Source organism: Equus quagga, chromosome 7 (genome assembly GCF_021613505.1).
Source record: "Equus quagga isolate Etosha38 chromosome 7, UCLA_HA_Equagga_1.0, whole genome shotgun sequence".
Lineage (NCBI taxonomy): Eukaryota > Metazoa > Chordata > Mammalia > Perissodactyla > Equidae > Equus > Equus quagga.
In genome coordinates, this window is record NC_060273.1 from 77,678,675 (window position 1) to 77,699,107 (window position 20,433).

A 20,433-nucleotide genomic window follows, 5' to 3' on the forward strand; every position below is an offset into this window, starting at 1 on the left:
CAGAATTTTCATTTTCTCCCCACTCGTTTCAGTATGACTTTTACCATCTGTTTCTATTGCTTTATCATCAGAATTCCTCCCTGTTTGAATTTCAGTAATTTATACTCTGTTTTTTTCCTATTATTTTCTTTAAGTTTATGCTGATATGTTTTTTGCCTTGTTTGAGTGGTGAGATAAATTCACTTATTTTAAATCACTTGTTTATTGTATTTGCTTATAAGTTTACCCCTACTCTTTTAGCTGCATTCCACAATTTTTAATAAATAATATTTTAATTTTTGTTAATTTGTAAATAGTTTTTATTTCCATTGTGATTTTTTAAATCCAAGAGTAACTTAGGGGTGTAGATTTAAACATCCAAACTTTTTTTGTTTCCTTTCACTATTTTTAAATGTTTGTTTTGTGATTTTTTCCAGCTTTAATGAAGTGGTAATTGACAAATAAAATTGTAAGGTATTTAAAGTGTATAATATGATGATTGAATATATTTATACATTGTGAAAGGATTACCCCGAGTTAATTAAAAGATGTATCACCTCACATATTTACCTTTTTTGTTTGTGAAAACATTTAATTTTACTCTCTTAGCAAATTTCAATTGTACAATACAGTGTTATCAATTTTAGTCTCCATGTTATACATCAGATCCTCAGACCTTATTCATCTTAGAACTGAAAGTTTGTACCCTTGTACCCATTTCCCCACCCCCTAGCTTTGTGATTTAAGTACATCCTACAAGGCATGTATATTATTGAAATTTTGGTACTTTGAAATTTGCTCTGCCTTTTTCTGATGACTATGTGGTAAATTGTTGCAGATTTTCCATATGCTCATGTAAAGAATGGCTACTCTATATTTGTTGTGTACAGGATTCTATACAGATCTATTAGATCAAGCTTATAGATTGTTGTTCAAATCTTCTGTATGCTTAGTTATTTTCTGCCCGTATGGTATATTATTTCTTATGGAATTGTGTTAAAATATCCTGATATTATTCTCAAAGGTCCAATGTTTGGTGATGGGAGCTCATAATTTTTATATCTTTTGATTATCTCTTTTTTATGATTATGATCAGTTCATTTTTAAAAATCACTATTAATGTTTGTTCCCTTAAACACTACTTTACTGGTATAATATTCACATGACTGCTTTCTTTTGTGTGTGTGTATATATAGATATATATCTTTATTTTCAATATTTCAGTGTAATTTTCTTTTAAACTTGTATCTTGTCAGTAGAATATAGATGGATTTTAAAAATCATCCAACTTGGTAATCTATGTGTTTTAATAGCTAAACTTAGCTCATTTATATATACACAGAAGCAAAATTTTAAATTATAAGAGCTAAGAAAATTGAGAATTAAAATAACATGTTATTAATTGAGAGTATACTCTTGGTACCAAACAGGAAATAAAAATAAAAGTCCACATGTAGACATACAGCAAGAATGAGAGAAATTTTTAAAAAGCTATCAGAGATAACAGACATTATCTAAAAAGTAACGATGATTTGTTGACTGAAAATTTCCCATTAGCAACAATAAATCCCAAAGACAATGTATTTCAACATTTTGGTTTGTACATTTATTTTAAGTGGAAGAGCTTTTTTCCCTGTCTCTTCTACTTTCTCTCCCTCTCTTCCTCCCACCTGGATTCAGCACTCTGTCTCTAATGACTTTGAAATAGTTTCTATCTGAGCCCAGGTCCCAGGCCATAACTAGGTCTTTCAATGGTGCTTTCATGGTGTGCAGCAGTGGAATTCTGAATATCACAGCTCACATCTGAGACCTGGTCCTCATTTTCTGAAGCCAGCATCTCTACCCACTTCTCTCCTTTAGTCTGCAGCTTGCAACAAGTTATGACCATAGGAACTGGTAGGCAGTACTTTTATGCGATTTCCCCTTTTAACTAGCTGAGAGGCCTAGCTGCTTGTTTCAGATTCAAGTAGTAAACCTGGCTCAGGTCCCTTGTTTAGCCTAAAGCACTTTTGTTCCGATTACACTACTGGAACACTCTCCTGACTTTCAACGCCTGCATCTAGCCAAGACTAGAACTCCCCAGCTTTAGCCTGGCTCACCACTTTCTGTTCCATCTTTGGTCCATTTATATATTTACCTTTTATTTGTGCCTTACTATGCTTTTGCTTTCCTCTTTTTATATTTTATTTATCTCTTTAATTATTGGAGCAGAGTAACTATGTCAAAGCATAGACTTACTCCCCTACGATGCATTTCTTAATTTTTGTTAGTCATCCATTATGGCATAATATACAAGTCAGGAGGCTTCGAAACTATTTCTCAAGTTGCATAGTAAATTTTCTGTCATTCATTTTATTTCTCTATTTCATATGTTACTTAAACATTTGATGTTCTTCAGCATGCACAAAATATCTCAAAATAAAGGGCTAAGATATTTAACAATAATTGAAATTTGCAGCTTACATGGATTTCCATAATTTTATATTATCACAACTAAAAATACTACTTTAGACAATCTGTACCTTTTCAAATGTCCCCAAATAACACCTTGACAGATGGCATCTACATTAAATTTAGGGATAAATTAGGAAGTATTTATAACTTAAGGAAATTTGAGAACAGAATTAGTCATGTAAATATTGCTGGACTTTTTCTAATCAAACCCTATCCTTGCCAGATAAGAAACTGCAAGCCCAGAAAAATAAAATTATTCAGTCAGAGGCAAGCAAGACAATATTAGAAGCCAGACCTCCTTGTTTCTGATGCAGTGCTCTTTCCACAACCGGGATGGCACCTCACACACACTCTTCATCCCAGCCACCTGCATTATAATTAGTTACAGTCTCCTTTTCAATGAAAGAACGATTATAAATATACCTGGATATAAACACTTAAGAATGATTTCTCAGGATTTGTAAATAGAAATCTACAAAGATACATGGGAAATAGAAGAACCGTGAGTAATAAAGAGTGAAAGCAAGTAAGCAAACTCAGGAATTATTTTTATCTAGATAAATTTACTACAAAAAGTTTACCTGAGAAAATGTTTCCTTTTTGTCTTCAAGTAAAGACTGAGGTGCCGATACAAAATCCTTTTTCTCACCGCTCTCCTGGCTGATGAGCGTGTCGGCGTAGTTCGGCTGGGGGAAGATCAGATGACTCTTCCGCGAGTCCTCAGTGAGGGAGACCTCGTGGGAATAGGTCTGCAGGAAAGCCCGCACTCCGTCCACGCCCACAAAGTGTGAGGCTGACACGCCCGCCAATACACCTCCGGAAGCCTGGAGCAGGCGCGATGTGCGCCAGCGCCGCAGTCTGAGCGCCCCCAGCACCATCACAAAGGCGAGAAAGACGCAGGAGACCGCGGTCACCGCTACCACTAAGTATAGAGTGAGGCTGGAGTCGTTAGGTCTGGCAGAGGGTTCGAAGCTGCCCAGGTCGGCAAGGACGTCTGGGATGCTATCAGCCACGGCCACGGTGAGCGTGACAGTGGCTGAGAGTGGGGGCTGGCCGTGGTCCTGGACGGCCACCACCAGGCTCTGCTTGAGCGTGTCTCTGTCCAGCAGGGCCCGCGAAGTGCGCACCTCGCCGGTGTGCAACCCCACTGTGAAGAGCCCTGGCTCACTGGCCTTGAGCAGGCGGTAGGACAGCCAGGCGTTCTGGCCTGAGTCTCGGTCCACCGCCACCACCTTGGTCACCAGGTAGCCAGGCTCTGCAGAGCGGGGAGCCAGTTCCACGCCTGTGGAGCCATCAGTGGGCAGGGTGGGGTACAGGATCTCAGGGGCATTGTCATTCTGGTCCAACACAAATACGCTCAGCGAGACGTTGCTGCTAAGTGGCAGGTCCCCGCTGTCATGTGCCATCACCCTCAGTTGCAGTTCCCGGAACTGCTCGTAGTCAAAGGATCGCAGTGCATACAGGATGCCTGTGTCTGAGTTGATGGAGACATAGGAAGATAGAGGCGCCGCCTGGATGGTGTCTTGTGCCAGGGAGTAAGTGACTCGTGCATTGTCATTGCTGTCGGCGTCGTGGGCTGTCACAGAGAAGATGGAGGCTCCTCTGGGGTTGTTTTCCAGAATGTATGCAGAGTAGGAGTCTTGGGGGAAGGTAGGGGGGTTGTCGTTGATATCCATCACTTGCAATGAAATGTGCATTTCAGTAGATAGAGTCGGAGTTCCCTGATCTGTTGCTGTTATTGTGATGTTGTACCTGGCAGTAAGTTCTCTGTCCAGTGTTCTTTCTGTCACTAAACGGTAATAATTATCAAATAACTTTTCTAATTTAAAGGGTAGATTTTTAGGAAGGGAACATATAGTGTGACCATTGTCTCCAGAGTCCTGGTCTTGCACACTGATAAGAGCAATTACAGCCCCAGGAGGAAAGTTTTCTGGGACTGCAGTGGTGACAGAGGTGATGGTCACCTCTGGGGCATTGTCATTTATGTCCAGAACTTTGACCAACACCTTAGCTCTGGCCATGAGGCCTGCACCATCCTGAGCTTGAATTTCCATTGGATATATTTTGTATTCTTCAAAATCCAGGGGTTCTTTATTTGATATTTCTCCTGTGTAAGAATCCAACTGAAATATCTGGGCCACTTTGTGGTCTATGTTATGAAAGGAGTATGTTACTTCCCCATTGGTTCCTTCATCTGGGTCGGTGGCTTTTACTATGAGCAGACAAGTGCCCAGTGGCACATTCTCTGGTACACTCACGTGGTACTGTTCTTGAGTAAACGCCGGAGGGTTGTCATTGGCATCCACCACCTGAACGCAAATGCGGAGAGTTCCTGAACGGACTGGGTTGCCCCCATCAGAGGCAGTGAGAAGGAGGTAGTGGACAGCTTCTTCTTCCCTATCCAGGGGACTCTGTAGCACCATCTCTGGGTGTTGGGACCCATCAGCTCCCTGTTGCACATCCAGAAAGAAATGAGGGTTGGAGCTGAGCTGGTAGCTCTGGAGCGAATTCATACCCACATCAAGGTCTTGCCCAAAAGGAAGAGGGATCCTGGTGCCTGGAGTGGTTATTTCATTCATTTTAAATTCCACTTCCTCTAACTGGAATTGGGGAGTGTTGTCATTAATATCAATTATTTCCACTTCAACAGGGAAAAGCTTCATTTTATCCTCTACTAAGATGCTGAAACTCACCAGACACCGTGCGCTCTGAGCACAGAGCTCCTCCCGATCTAGCCTGCCCGCGGTGGTCAAGCTGCCACTTCGTGCATTCAGAGCAAAAAGCTGCGTCCTACCTCTGGAGACGATGCGGACTCTCGGCTCATCCAGCTCCTGGGGTTGTAGCCCCAGGTCTTTGGTAATGTTGCCCACGAAGAAACCTTCATCTGTCTCTTCTGGCACCGAGTAGCGGATCTTTCCGGCCTTGGCTTCCAGCAACAGCCCCAGAAAAATGAACAGCAGGACCAGCCTGCCGCAGCCAAGCAGCTTCACGGGAATCGCCATTTCTCTCTTGCTTCGTAGTTTTCTCCTAGTTCCGGTACCAACAGTACTGTTTCTCTGCTCTTCTGAACCTAAATTAACCCAATTTCCAGGAGAATCCAGAGCAGAAAGTGGTCCAGAAGGAGGGTCTGGGCAGCCTCAGGGAGACCGTTTTCAAACTGGCGGTGACGGAGGTTCTAAGCAGCTCATATTTTTTCTGTTTTCTTTTCAGGGCTTGTCTGCATGCGTCTGTGCTGCCTGTATCTCCCAGACTGGTGAACAGCGGCACCCAGAGTCCTCACCAGTTACTGCACTCCTAGATAATACTCATGAACGTGATTTATCTTTCCTTAAGTTTTAGTTTATTTACAAGGAAATAGTTAAGCATTCTACTATATATGTATGAAAAGGAGAAGCTACTATGTTCATTTAATTAACCATATCTAAATGTTGCTAAATTTCAATATACAGTAGAATTCCAGTATTCCCAAGCTATCTGCTTTCCTTGTTTGCTATTCAGGGAATATCACAAAAAGGACAAAATCATCCTTCTACGTCTTCTGTAGTATATCTTGACCACCTGATAATTTCCCAAGCCACAGAGAAGAGCAACTGCCCTTTGACTGGAAGATGAAAAAAATCGAAGAGAAAAATATACTTTTAGAATGTACGCTAGACTTTAAAAAATTGAACTGCTCATTTCCTTTCCATTGTGCTTTGAACATTTATCAGAAACCTTGGAATTTTGAAGGACATGTTTTATCCCTATCCTTACTTTTCCTCTTTTTCTGAAGTGTCTATGTATTATGTGGATTTTAAAAGACCTTTAATACGAGTTTTTTAAAGAACTTTAATTCACCCAAAGGTAATATATTTTGAAAAAAATTATACCAAGCTCTTGGAATTTTACTGGGAAAATGTCACAGGAACATCTTACAGACTTCAAATTTAAGAGACAAACGAGGTAGTGACATTATTTTTCAAAATTGAAAAGAAAAAGGCCACATCTTTATTTTTAGACAGGCTTATTAGGATAATATGTATTCTCCTACAATCACACAATATTTTCTCTAAAAGAAGTTGCTTTTCTTAAAAAGCAGGATTTTAAAACTAGATTGCCTTCCTTCTTTAACTCATTGCAAAACTAGTAAAAGATTCCTAACTAAAATGTCTCAGGCTTAGAGTGATTTATTTATCTTTACCAAAAAGTTAGGGAAAAATGTTCTCTGCATTCCAGAGGTTGACATTTTTCAGCACAAACTGGGCCAAATATTGGCAGCCACCCTATGGACAACATGAGAAGGGTCTGGAAAATGAGGAAAGAAAGGAAACAATCAAAGACCACAAGAATAGTTCTTGGAAAGAGAATTTCTGTTCCTGTATAATCAAATCTATAGTTTCTCAGCTTCTCAAAGACAAGTATATAGAAACCAAGGGCAGAAACTTAGAAAGTTCAATATTGCAAGGAAAGAACTCTTTAGCAGGAAACATAACATAAATTAATAGGCACAAAACTCTCCCCAAAGGAATTGTCCAGGTTAACGAGACAAATGAAAATATACACAGAAACCAGCAAGTAAACTTGTAGAGTTCGTACCCCCAACCCCCACCGCCAACAACAAAATCCAAGCAGGATTGATTTACAACAGGATGATACTTATGAAATAAAAGTGTTAAAACTCACACGTATACATTTGAATCCAATGTAATATTTAAGGCTTCATTGCTGGCACTATAGAGAATATCCAGTTGAAAGATGTTTCCTGAGTTAACTTGAAGAAATTAAGATTTTGCAATATCTGAAGTCAAACAAGGGTTGCAGGAATAGGGCAAATCTCTCTCCCTGAAGTGGGAGCAACTACAAATCCAGGCTTGGACCAGAGACTAGGCTGAAAGCTGGGCTGGAGAAACATCAAAGGTGCAGGGTGATGGGCGGAGTCACTGCGAGGAGGAAGAGCACGGAGATCAAGGCCAAGGCCACGACCAGCTAGAACTAGCTCTGCCTGCCTGGTGGCAGGTACCAGGCAGTCGCTGAGGTCCAACAGCAACTCCTGCAAACTGTAGGCAAAGACCAGGGACAGCATGATGACTGTCGCCACTGCGCACAGTGACCAGCAAGCCCTGGAGAGCAGTGTCTCTGTTACTTGCAGCACCGCAGCACGCATCTCACTCTTGTGCATCCCCAGGTTGAAGAGTTGGATTAGGTGATCTGAAGCATGTGATAGGACAGGCAGGCATTGCATTCTAGTCGGCATCCACTTTGGTGACCAGGTAAGCAGGGCTGTGCAATGCGTGGTGCTGCATCAAAGAGGGATGCCACTTCCCACTGCAGTTCCTGGCATAGCATCCTCTGTGCGTTTTCATGGTGGTAGTCCACTGTTACAGGCAGGTTCAGGATGACACTGAGCCCAGTCAAACCCTGGTCACAGGCCCATAAAGTCAGCTCAAAGGTAGGCTGCAGTGAACACCACTGTGCTCTGCGCTCACTGATACATGCGACAACAGTGCCCACAGTGCTGGGTCACTGGTCAGGAAGAAACAGGAGGCACACAGGGCCCCAAGCTGGGGTCAGACTAGACACCCAGCTGAAAGTCACCCACACTGCATTATAGTTCTCAACCTCCATTTCAACCAGGATTCTGAAATGGGCTGTTAAACTGTCTCCAGTCTTCTCTTCTATCCCATGATGTACCTCACTCTTCAAAATCAAAGATGGTGCTGTCATTATTGAATGGTAGATATATTCTGCATGCTCTGTGAGATTGTGTGGAAAGTGCAGAACTCTCCCTTACAGGGTGTCATCTAGGTCAGTGGGGATCACCTGAAGAAAGCAGATGAGGAGGTAGAGGGCAGGTTCTCCTGCAGGCGGACTCTGCTGTACTCCTGTGGCTCAGTTTGGGAGGACTGGCTTTGGCATACAAGACCAGAATCTCGCCCTGAGCGGTTCTGTCCCTTCCCCACCATGAAGCAGCACCGCTCCTCTGGTCCAGATTTCTCCAATTGCAACCAGAGTATTTACTGGCCTAGTGTTCTCTTTTACTTCTGGGCGCAAGGGAGATGGTTACTGAAACTATTCTGATAAATTTGTACAGAATTACTTGTACGGTCCAAATCTGTTGTGGTTTAGGAGTAAACTTTGCTCCTATTAAGATGTTTTCCAGAATTTTCAAAACAAAATGTCTGTACTAAAAGCCATATGTTATTTATATCCAGGATGAATACCTTTATATGAAAAGCATTTATAGGATTTCCAGTGAAGATTTCAGAGTCAAGGGGCCCAGGGTCTTCCTTTGGCATATCCGCTAGATCTATCCTGTCATTCTCAGTTCGTCCCTGCTCTCTTCGCTGGCGATAAAGAGAGGCTTCTCAGCACTCACTCACGGTTCTTGCCACGGAGACGCAGATCTTTGGCGAGATTCCCCACTTCTAAATTCCTGACTGTCTCTTCCGGAAGTATCGCATCTGCTACGTAGTTCACTAGGCTGAACAAAGACAGCAAGAGGGGAAACAGTAATCCCTGCGCTCTGCGCACCTTTCCTGTGGAAGACTTCCTATTTCTTCTCGATGCTGCTCCTCAGATCCGAATACACCTCACTACGGTGGCTCCGGGATTACAAAGGTGAGCTGGGAAGGCAGCGCCTCATTTGCAGTCATTAAACATCCTGACGTTCCTGACCCAGATATTTGGACCAGATTCCGGGAGAGAGAGAGTGCAGAGTCGGCTCCTGATGTGTTTCTCCAAAGTCTGCGGAGATCGCTGCGTCACAATCGTCAGAGGATTGCCTTGCTTCACTCTAGCCACGGATTGGCCGACAGCGGCACCCAGAGGCCCAGTATGTATCTACCGCATGTTATTTCTGAAGGTCTTCACAGGAGACTCTATGTATGTATTTGCTTTATTTCCGGGACTCATCTTAGAATACTAGCTAGTTTAGTACAAAGGCTGCAAGTCATTATTTCATTTTGACAAAATGTTAATAAAATGATCTTTCCACAAAATTTAAATCAAACGTCTTAACTTATTAAAATGCACATTGACTTAAGAATTCTTACAGAATTTTCCCTCTTGACATTTCCTTTTGAAGATGACATACTATTGAAGCTTCTTTTTCTTGAAAATTTTTTACTCAAGAAATTATCCATTGTAAAAAGAATTTTACATTACAAAAAGAAATTAAATTCTCACTGTAAATTCTACACAAAAAATGTTCACTATGAAAAGGTAGAAAATAATGATAAAAATTTAAAGTCACCAGTCATGGCATTATATAATTACTGATTCAGAGAATTTATATTTGATGCTTATCCATACTTTTGAAGTACAGAGATATGTTTTTCTTTTTTTATTGTGGTAAAATACACATAAAATTTACCATCTTAACCATTTTTAAGTGTACAGTTCAGAGGTATTAAATACATTCATGATGTTGTGCAACCATCACTACCATCCATCCTCAGAACTCTTTCCATCTTGTAAAACTGAAACCTTTACTCATTAAGTGATAACTTTTCATTCTCTCCTCTCTCTAGCCCCTGGCAAACACCATTCTACTTTCTGTCTCTATGATTTTGACTACCCTAAATACCTCATATAAGTGGAATCATACAGTATTTGTCTTTTTGTAACGGGCTTATTTTACATGCATAACACCCTTAAGGTTCATCCATGTTGTAGCATATGTCAGAATTTCCTTCCTTTTTAAGGCTGAATAATATTCCATTGTATATATATACACCACATTTTGCTTATCCATTCATCTGCTAGTGGACACTTGGGTTACTTCTAACTTTTAGCTATTGTGAATATGCTATGAACATGGGTGTACGAATATCTCTTCCAGACCTGGCTTTCAATTCTTTTGGGTAAATACCCAGAAATGGAATTGCTGGATCATAGAGTAATTCTATTTTTAATATTTTGAGGAACCACTGCACTGTATTCCACAGTGGTTGTACCATTTTTCATTCCCAAGAACAGAGCACAAGGGTTACTCCACATCCTTGCCAACACCTGTTATTTTCTTGTTCTTTTGATAGTAGCCATCCTAATGGGTGTAACATGCTATTTCATTTTTGTTTTTATGTGCATTTCCCTAACAATTAGTGATGTTGAGCATCTTTTCATGTGCTTATTAGCCATTTGTATCTTTCTTGGAATTACATATATATTATTATAACCCCCCAAATAATCAGCTCTTTCATGGATACTACTGGTTGCCTCTACAGACTGAATATTTGTGTACCCCTCAAAATTAATATGTTGAAACCTAATCTCCAATGTGATGATATTTGGAGGGAGAGCTTTTGGGAGGTGATTAGCTCATGAGGGTGGAATCCTTATGAATGGCATTAGTGCCCTTGTAAAAAAGGTTGTGGAGAGTGCCCTCATCCCTTCCACCATGTGAAGTTACAGTGAAAAGACTGCCATCTATGAACCAGGAAGCCTGCCCTCACCAGACACCAAACCTGCCAGCATCTCTATCTCAGACTTCTCAGCCTCCAGGACTGAGAAATAAATTTCTGTTGTTTACAAGCCACTCACTTTATGGTATTTTGTTATAGCAGCCTGAAGGGACTGAGACAGTTGCCCAGGCCCTTTCCTCGCTTCTAACACTTCCATTTTAGTTTAGGTGTCCACCCTCCCTGTACCTGAGGGGAAGTTGAACATATTCAGAGCTGTAGTAGGTTCTGATAGATCTAAATCAATAATTGGAATCTGAGTTCTCTTGTCAGTGTTTCATTAGGAATATAGGCTTAAAATAATAAGCTTACAGCAGGGTTTCTCAACCTTGGTACTCTTTTGAGCCAGATAACTCTTTGCTGTGGGGGAGCTGTTCTGGGTATTGTAGGCTATTCAGCAGCATCCCTGGCCTCTACCTACTAGATGCCAGTAGGCCCTACCTCTACAGTTGTGATAATCAAAAATGTCTCCACACATTACCAAATGTCACCTCTTCCCCACCTTTTGTGTGTGTGCGTATGTGAGGAAGCTTGGCCCTGAGCTAATGTCTGTGCCAATCTTCCTCTATTTTAGGTGGGACACCACCACAGCATGGATTGACCAGCAGTGCTAGGTCTGGGCCTGGGATCTGAACCTGCGAACCCTGGGCCACTGAAGTGGAGCAGGTGAACTTAACCACCACACCACTGAGCCAGTCCCCTCCCCACCATTTTGAAAAATCACAGGCTTAGTGACTATTATTGAGCCAGGGATAGGTACATGGCTTAAGTTGGTCCAATTGGATTGAAAGACAGACTTTGATTAGGAGGAGCCACACTGTGAACTTACCATAGACAAGTAAGGAAGTTCTTCAGTTACTGTTGGCAGGTTTCTTGTGACCACAGACTTTGGAAGTTTACAAGGAGATGAGGGCAAAGCTGAAATAATAATAGAAAAAGTAAAAATAAATGCTCCTTCTCTAAAATTTGGAAGAGAAAAACAATTTATGAAGCCTATGATTCTATCATGCCTAGAGGCAGCCATACTTCTAGAACTACACTGTCCAACACAGTAACCACCAGCCACATGTGGCCACTAAGCACTTGAAATGTGGCTAGTCCAAACTGAGATGTACTGTAAATGTAAAATACACACAAGATTTTGAAGATATAGTACAAAATAAGAACATAAAATACATCATTAATAATTTCTACATTGATTATATGTTAAAATGATGATATTTTGGATTATTATGTTAAAATGTTACTGAAATTAATTTCACTTGTTTCTTTTTGCCATTTTAATGTGGCTACTAGACAATTTAATATCACATATTTGGCTTTTTTTTTTTTAAAGATTGGCACCTGAGCTAACAACTGTTGCCAATCTTTTATTTTTTTTCTGCTTTATCTTCCCAAACCCCCCTGTACACAGTTGTATATCTTAGTTGCAGGTTCTTCTAGTTGTGGGATGTGGGACGCCGCCTCAATGTGGCCTGACGAGCGGTGCCATGTCCGTGCCCAGGATCCGAACCCTGGGCCACTGCAGCAGAGCACGTAAACTTAACCACTCGGCCATGGAGCCGGCCCCTCATCTGTGGCTCTTATATTTCTACTGTACAGAGCTGACCTAGGCTACCTGGTTTTTCAGATAATAGATTTTCTTATTGTTTAAACCAGTGCAAATTAAGTTGGCCTTTTTTCCTATGGAAAGCATCCTATTTGATACAGGAGACTGCTACATTTTAGTTAACCTACTTTTTACTGTTTATATACTGATACCACAGTATGTAAATGTACTTTTTTGGGGTGTTTGCTATTTCCTCACCCACATAATTTTCCATCTCAAAAATATATTGGGGCCGGCTGTGGTGCAGGAGTTAAGTTCGCACATTCCGCTTCTCAGTGCCCCTGGGTTTGCCATTTCGGATCCCGGGTGCGGACATGGCACTGCTTGGCAAAAGCCATGCTGTAGTAGGCGTCCCACGTATAAAGCAGAGGAAGATGGGCACGGATGTTAGCTCAGGGCCAGTCTTCCTCAGCAAAAAGAGGAGGATTGGCAGTAGTTAGCTCAGGGCTAATCTTCCTCAAAGAAAAAAATATATATATAAGCAGGGCTTCTCTCATCACCTATAATTTTTTTAACTTCCATAGTATAATGAACTTAAAAGTTTATCAAAAGTTTATTAGAGAGAATTTTAAAACATACAACATCAGCTTAATGTGATACTCCTTTATCATAGGTAGGAAGTCTTTGGAGGACTTATTACCACACTGGGGAATTTACTGATCTCCCCAAATCTTTGGTTCACTTGTATCACAGATATTCCATGGAGCAACTACAGGAGTGTAGTTCTTTCCTCAATTCAGAGTGTTTATGTCTAATGATTTTGATAAATAAAAACAACTGGATTTATTAATAGACATTCAGGTAATGGTGATGTGGTAGAGCCCTTAGGTCTTGGTTCCATGCAATTTCCCCTCAAAAAAAGAGCATTTAGAGCCAGCCCTGATGGCCTAGTGGTTAAAGTTCAGTGTGCTCCACTTCAGTGGCCTAGGTTTGTTTTCTGGGTGCAGAACCACACCACGCATCTGTCAGTAGCTGTGCTATGGTGGTGGCTCACTTAGAAGAACCAGAGGAACTTACAACTGTACACAACTTTGTACTGGGGCTTTTGGCAGGGGAAGAAGAAAAAAGGAGGAAGACTGGCAACAGATGTTAGCTTAGGGTGAATCTTCCCCTGCAAAAACAAAACACAGCATGTAGAAAACGTGTTATTCTCAAAAGCAGAAAATATGTTTCAGGATTGAAAGAGGTAAATACTTTAAGGGAAACTTCAGTTAATCCTTTTAATTACCTCTGACAATTTTCTATTTAAAGGCTTACTAACTAAAATACATCATAATTTTGGCAAATCAGAATTGCATAAAATTTATCTCCAGTTACTTCTGTGACAAGGATTATTTGAGCATCATAAAACTCACAGGCAATTAAAATGCAAAGCAATATTTGGATTATTTTCATGAATAAGCATGGTCTCACATTTTATATAGTCAAATAAAGCATTATGCAGAGGCTAGCATGTTAAACTCACATCTATAAAATAAGTAAATCAGGTATAACTAAGGGACAAGCACATTGAAAAAATTTCATCTTCAAAAAGAGGAAATAGATCATCCTGGAAATTAGAGATAAATTGGCGAACATTTTTCAACACATTATAGAACAGAGAGAACTAATATACGGTTATCTGAAGAGCATAATTTCTCCCTCAAACTTAATATAAAAAACCCAAACTGCTGTCAAGCCATTTTAATTTCCTCCAATGATACACAGTATCACAGTTTACCTAAATCAGAGAGCACACATTCACACACACTATTGGCAAACCTCTCTGCTCATAACAATTGGCCCTGTCTTTGACTAGAGTGTTTATAAAGTGGCTCTATCTTGTTTTAAGGTGACACAGAATGTATTTTCTCTTGCAAATTATTGTAGAAGTTAGACTATATGATCTTTCTAGATGGATCAATTGTTTCATTCGATTAGAAAATATTTTGCGTGTATCTCTCATGTTTTAGTACTAGGCACTGGGCCATGATGAACAAGACAGAAAACTCCTGATTATCACGGAGCATCCAATCTGGGGTGAGGGAGACAATAAGTATACTAAGAAATACAGCAAATTTTGAAAATGTTAGTCACATTTTAAGAGGGTTCTCTCTAATTTAGATGGCAGTTGTTAATATTTTAGAGGAGAGAAATTAAATTTTTTTTTTTAGGAAGATTAGTCCTGAGCTAACTACTGTCAGTCCTCCTCATTTTTGCTGAGGAAGCTTGGCCCTGAGCTAACATCTGTGCCCAGCTTCCTCTACTTTATATGTGAGATGCCTGCCACAACGTGGCTTGCCAAGGGCGGCATAGGTGTGCACCCTGGGATCCGAACCAGCCAACCCTGGGCAGCCGAAGGGGAACGTGCAAACTTAGCTGCTGCAACACTGGGCTGGCCCCAGAAATTAAAGTTTTAATGACTTTGATGCTCTACCAAACTGATGTACTGAAAATAAATGGATATAAACAGGAATAAGTGGAAACTGTTACATAGTTAGGCCAAACTACTATAAATACGTGTCGAAGAATATCTGATTACCCATAGAAGAGACAAGCAGAAAACAGTTATTAAAACAGCAGGAGTGGAATGAAAACAATTCCCAATTTAAAAATTACTGGCAAGTGAGTGGCAGGTAGTAATACTTCAGTTATATTCTAGTTCAATCAGACCTTTTGTCTATCAGACAACTCTGTCCTAAGCGAACATGTGCCTCCAGAAGAACACTTACTTCTCTGTTTACATTTCTATCTAAGTTAAACATATTAAAAAGAGAAATCACCCTTGTTCCCTCGGGGTCCTTCAAAACGGAAACAGACCCTGAGGCATGGGTCCCCTCCGGGTATTTTCATAATCAACAAAAAAACACAGACTTAGAATTAAATAGTAGGCAGCATGTCCTCCCCACTCCGCTGATCTGGGTACTTTAAAATCCACTGTATGCTTAGTTATGTATCGGCTCCATATTGGATATACCCTGGGAAGCATCCGAGCTGTTTCCAGAAGCAAAGACGCTTTCCGCACGGACGCCTTATTTCCGGAAATCACCCGGAAGCCTAGGAGCTATCCCGCCCCACGGCGATCGGTAAAAGTTCCGGCTTAGCCACGGGGGTAGCGGCAGGACCTAGGTCTTTCTTACAACCGGTTTCTCTAAACATTCTCAAACCAACAGCTGTTTATGAAACACTGTCACTTTTAACGCGTAGAACCCAGTTCTCGCGAGAAGACAAATCACGCCGGATAGCGTAATTGCGCCACTGCGCCTGCGCGCGCCAGGACAGCCCGTACTTCCGCCAGAGTCGGGCTGTCACTCACAGCCGTCTCCCGCCTCGCGCCGTGACGTAGAGCGTCTTTGTCTGCTACGTTTGCAACTGCGGACGGAGGCGTGCGGAGCTGCGGGACTGCTGAGTTTGGCGCTCGGAGCTCGGGATCTCGGTGAGCTTTCTTGCTGCCCGTCCTGGGCCATTTCATTGATAAGCAGTAGCGGATCGCTTTGCCAAGAGCCGAGAAGAACAAAAGAATCAGGAAGGAGACGCTCGGCCCCGGCCGCTTTGCTCCGGGTGGCTTCCTCATCCGCTCGCTCGTGTCCGGAGAAGCTGCGTTTATACTCGTCACTGGATTGTAAGTACCCGAGGCGAAGAGAGCTCGCTGCGCCCTGCTTTTTGAATATCTTTGTTCCGGGACATTTTGTGGATTGGGAGTGTTTCCTGGGCCTTACTTTCTGTGCCGAAAGTCATTCCGTAGGAGCCGCCATTTGCTTTCCTGCTAGCTTGCTCTCTGCATTGTCCGGCAGCGGCATCTAGAGGTTGGAACTTGGCATTGCAGCTAATAGATCTAAATGGACTTAACTGAATAAGCCGTTGTTGGTAGCACCTGGTATGCGGGCACAGCATATTTAGAAAGACTTGGGGCTTAATTAAAAATTAAGACAAAATAGATGCTTAGCTGCTGTTCTACTTAGAACTCTTTGTGATTAAAGATTTCACTTCATAGCAAACAGGTCTTTGTAACTGCTGCAATAGCTGGAACTTTCTAGTGCAAAAAGTGGTTATTGGAGAAGTGAGTCTCAAAGAAATAAAGATGAGTAAGAGCAAAGATGATGCTCCTCACGAACTGGAGAGCCAGTTTATCTTACGGCTACCTCCGGAATATGCCTCAACTGTGAGGCGAGCCGTACAGTCTGGTCATGTCAACCTGAAGGACAGACTGACAATTGAATTACACCCTGATGGACGTCATGGAATCGTCAGAGTGGACCGGGTCCCACTGGCCTCAAAATTGGTAGATCTTCCATGTGTTATGGAAAGTCTGAAAACCATTGATAAAAAAACCTTTTACAAGACAGCTGATATCTGCCAGATGCTTGTCTCCACAGTTGATGGTGATCTCTGTCCTCCTGTGGAGGAACCAGTTGCTGCTGCTGATCCCAAAGCAAGCAAGAAAAAGGATAAGGACAAAGAGAAAAAGTTTATATGGAACCATGGAATTACTCTGCCTCTAAAAAATGTCAGAAAGAGGAGGTTCCGGAAGACAGCAAAGAAGAAGTATATTGAATCTCCAGATGTGGAGAAAGAAGTGAAGCGGTTGCTGAGTACAGATGCTGAAGCTGTCAGTACTCGTTGGGAAATAATTGCTGAAGATGAAACAAAAGAAACAGAAAATCAAGGCCTTGATATCGCTTCTCCAGGAATGTCTGGCCACAGGCAGGGCCATGACTCACTAGAACATGACGAGCTTCGGGAGATATTCAATGACCTCAGCAGCAGCAGTGAAGATGAAGATGAGACACAGCATCAGGATGAAGAAGATATAAACATCATTGACACTGAGGAAGATCTGGAAAGACAGCTACAGGACAAGCTAAATGAATCAGATGAACAGCACCAAGAAAATGAAGGAACCAATCAGCTGGTTATGGGAATTCAGAAACAGATCGATAACATGAAAGGCAAGCTCCAAGAGACACAGGACAGGGCAAAGCGACAGGAGGATCTCATCATGAAAGTAGAAAACCTGGCTCTCAAGAACAGATTTCAGGCTGTGCTGGATGAACTCAAACAAAAGGAAGACCGAGAAAAGGAGCAGCTTAGCTCTTTGCAAGAAGAGCTAGAATCACTGCTAGAGAAGTGAGAAGAGCTTTGGTATTGAGTTTCATTCCTTTGGTCAATATTAGAAGAGAAATCTTGGCTTCATCACCTGGACTAGATGTTACAATTTTGCAGCAGTTCCAGTTTCCTCTACTGCCTTCTGCTGAGTTTGTCTTACTAACAAATATAAATGTGAATTGCTGTTTCATTTGTTTCTCAGAACTGCTTTGTTAAGTGTTTATCCTGTAGGAAGTGGGAATGTATAGACAGATAAGTGATTGTAGGAAAGCTGTAGGATTAGTGGAGTCAACAGTTCAACCTTGGTGATCACAGCTTCACTGCAGGACTTTGCTGCTGTTTCTGCATTTGCCAGGAGCTACTGTTGCTGCTTTGTGATACTGTATGAGATCAATGAGGAGAGTCTAGTCTGGAAGCAGTGAAGCTAGTTTGCATATGTTTTCCCATGCAGTAGCTATTTTCCCAGTTATACAAAGCAATTTTCTACATGTAGAGTTACAGACTGTTTCTTAAAGTTGTTTTAACACAATAAATAAAAGCAACTAATTTTCACCTCATAATGTGTCTTCCTCTATTTTAGGGGTAGTGGGTATCAGATCCTCTTGTCAGGTGGTTTCATGTTGGGGTTAAATGACTGAGCAATTTGATCCTACTTTGTAGGGAAAGAAGCAATTATGTTGGGTTTTAAGAAAAACCAAACAGCAGGGACAAAGAAATTGGGAAATGTCATCTTTGCATTATATGAAGCTTTCAATCCACCTGCTCTATTTGGAAGTTAGGGAACACTAGGTACAGAATCTTTAAACTACCCTAATTTTTTTACCTGAAGGTCTATTTTTATCTTTTTTTTTTTTTAAAGCACTACACTCATCTTAATAGAAACAAGCCTACCCAGTACTGTTTAGTCATTCTATTGGTTTGGATTAAGGTGGTATTTCTAAATATTTTTAACTTGATTTTGGCAATTATTTAATAATATTCTGAGAACTGAAGTGATTTGTCCATATCAGTTCATCGAAATTGCTCATAAAGGAAGTCAGTACTATAGTCTGATATTTCAAAATTTCTTAAACACAATTTCTATGTTCTTAAACTTAGCGTTTCCTAAAGATTCTATTCTGATGCCTCACACTTCAGCTGTTTTTGAAAAACTAGTATTAAAATTTACAAAATGCAGAGTTGCATACACTTCATTTCTGACAGATTGGTTTATAAAGAAAAGCTTTGGTTTGAAAATATTAGCCTCGTGAAGCAAATATTTAAAGCCCATTTTAATGTATTTGACAAGAAACATCAGTGGTGAAATGTTAAAATCGATTTTCTACACCTCTCAAGTTTACAACTACATGCCGATGTTTGGAGACCTCACAAAACGAATTACTCTCACATTATCTGATCATCATTTTTCTTTTCACAAAACGTTTTCATAATTTTAAGATTTTGACACAGAATGTGGAGGCCTCAGCAAGGTTTATCTCAATATCTAGGCTTTGGATTATTTCTTGAGGTTTGCAAGTAAGAGGCAAATTTTCTTAGTACATTAGAGTGTTAGATAATAAATTCTCCTGTTTCGATACATTTGGTATTTTACTGCACTTACCAGATTGACACCTGAAAAGCGCCCACCATATTTAGGTTTACAGTGGGTCATTTATGAAAATAATTATTCTTATGAAGATCTCAACACCAGTGATGGCTGGGTTCCATCAATAACGGGAAGGAGAGGTGCTGTCTACAGTCACAAAATGGTCTAGTGCTAGCATTACTCCCATTTCTGTTTTTAGCTCTATGCTGATTCTGAAATCCGTATTTGTAAGCCTGATCTCTTCTGAGCTTCAGATTTAGTATGTTCAGCTGTGTAGTGTACTCAGTGGTAAGCATCCTTAAGGCAGCTCAACTCTGAATGTTCGAAGTGGGACTCATTATTTCTTCCTTTCCTTGGAAACCTGCTCTTCATCCTGTGTTTCATGACTCAGTGAAAATAAGTGGTACTACCACCCATCCCAGTCGTTGAAACTAGAAACTTAACCCATAACCTTGGAATGCACCCCCTTACTACTGATTCTGCTTCCTAAAAAGCTTTTCAATCGCACTACTTCATCTGCACTGTCCTAGTTCAAGCCATTATCTCTTGCCTAGCAAATGGCAATAGCTTTGTAATTGGGGGGTGGGGGGGTGGTGTGTGTGTGTACAAATATTTTCTTTACCATCCAGATGAGTTTTTTGATCTAGTCACCAAAGTGATCTAAGATAGATTTGACCATGTCACTCCCATGCTTAAAACCCTTCAGTGGTACATCATTGCTTTCAGGATTAAGTTTATATTCCTTAAAAAGACGCGCATATTGTAAGTGCTCCAGTTACCTTTTCGGCCTCATCTCACCACGTCCTCTCGCTATTTTCAATCCACGCTGCACTTATTTCCATTTTTCAAGGAATTTAATTACTCCTCTTCCTCTCCTGGGCCTTGGAACCTTTTAACAAGCTGTTCACTCCACCTAGAAGACTCTCCTTTATTTGGCCAAGTGCTCCTTAACCTCTAGTTCTCAACCTAAATAGCACTAACCCCAGCAATGCTTCCTTGATCTCCTCCATCTAGGTTAAGCAACTCTATCATGACTTTGCTTGTACTCTGTTTCCCTCGCATTCAACAAATACTTATTCTGCCAAACAGCAGACACTGGACCTGAAATACTGAACTAAACGGTGAGTGTCTATAATCTTATGCATTCTGTAATAGTCTACTGGGATACTGTTACGCATTTATTGTAAATTACCTGTTGCTCATATATTCCTTAGGCTGTAAATTCACTGAGAGTAAGCACTTTGGTTTGTTAGTCACTGTAAACTTACTAAAGAATCGTAAAG

General features: G+C 41.0%; 2 protein-coding genes across 4 annotated transcripts; one reads left to right on the forward strand and one right to left on the reverse strand.

The window, feature by feature from the left end:
- Positions 1 to 1,153: 1,153 nt before the first annotated feature.
- Positions 1,154 to 15,639, reverse strand: LOC124242389 (protocadherin gamma-A1-like). Of its 3 annotated transcripts, none has more exons than XM_046667372.1 (3): positions 15,437 to 15,639; positions 11,701 to 11,789; positions 1,154 to 9,337 (listed from the first exon to the last, which is right to left on the reverse strand). In XM_046667372.1, the coding sequence occupies exon 3, from the start codon at positions 5,433 to 5,435 to the stop codon at positions 3,000 to 3,002; it is 2,436 nt and encodes an 811-aa protein (XP_046523328.1). In that variant the 5' UTR covers positions 5,436 to 9,337; positions 11,701 to 11,789; positions 15,437 to 15,639; the 3' UTR covers positions 1,154 to 2,999. The 3 variants fall into 3 exon arrangements, with proteins under 3 accessions (XP_046523328.1, XP_046523327.1, XP_046523326.1); XM_046667371.1 differs by having other exon boundaries at positions 1,154 to 9,354; XM_046667370.1 differs by having other exon boundaries at positions 1,154 to 9,354; positions 15,243 to 15,639.
- A 156-nt stretch (positions 15,640 to 15,795) lies between these two features.
- Positions 15,796 to 18,122, forward strand: TAF7 (TATA-box binding protein associated factor 7). The gene is made up of 2 exons (XM_046667374.1): positions 15,796 to 16,081; positions 16,454 to 18,122. The coding sequence occupies exon 2, from the start codon at positions 16,541 to 16,543 to the stop codon at positions 17,588 to 17,590; it is 1,050 nt and encodes a 349-aa protein (XP_046523330.1). The 5' UTR covers positions 15,796 to 16,081; positions 16,454 to 16,540; the 3' UTR covers positions 17,591 to 18,122.
- The last annotated feature ends 2,311 nt before the right edge of the window (positions 18,123 to 20,433 follow it).

Coding starts and splice junctions, on each gene's coding strand:
- LOC124242389 (XM_046667372.1), bottom strand. CDS start 5,435: ATGGCGATTCCCGTGAAGCTGCTTGGCTGCGGCAGGCTGGTCCTGCTG.
- TAF7 (XM_046667374.1), top strand. CDS start 16,541: ATGAGTAAGAGCAAAGATGATGCTCCTCACGAACTGGAGAGCCAGTTT.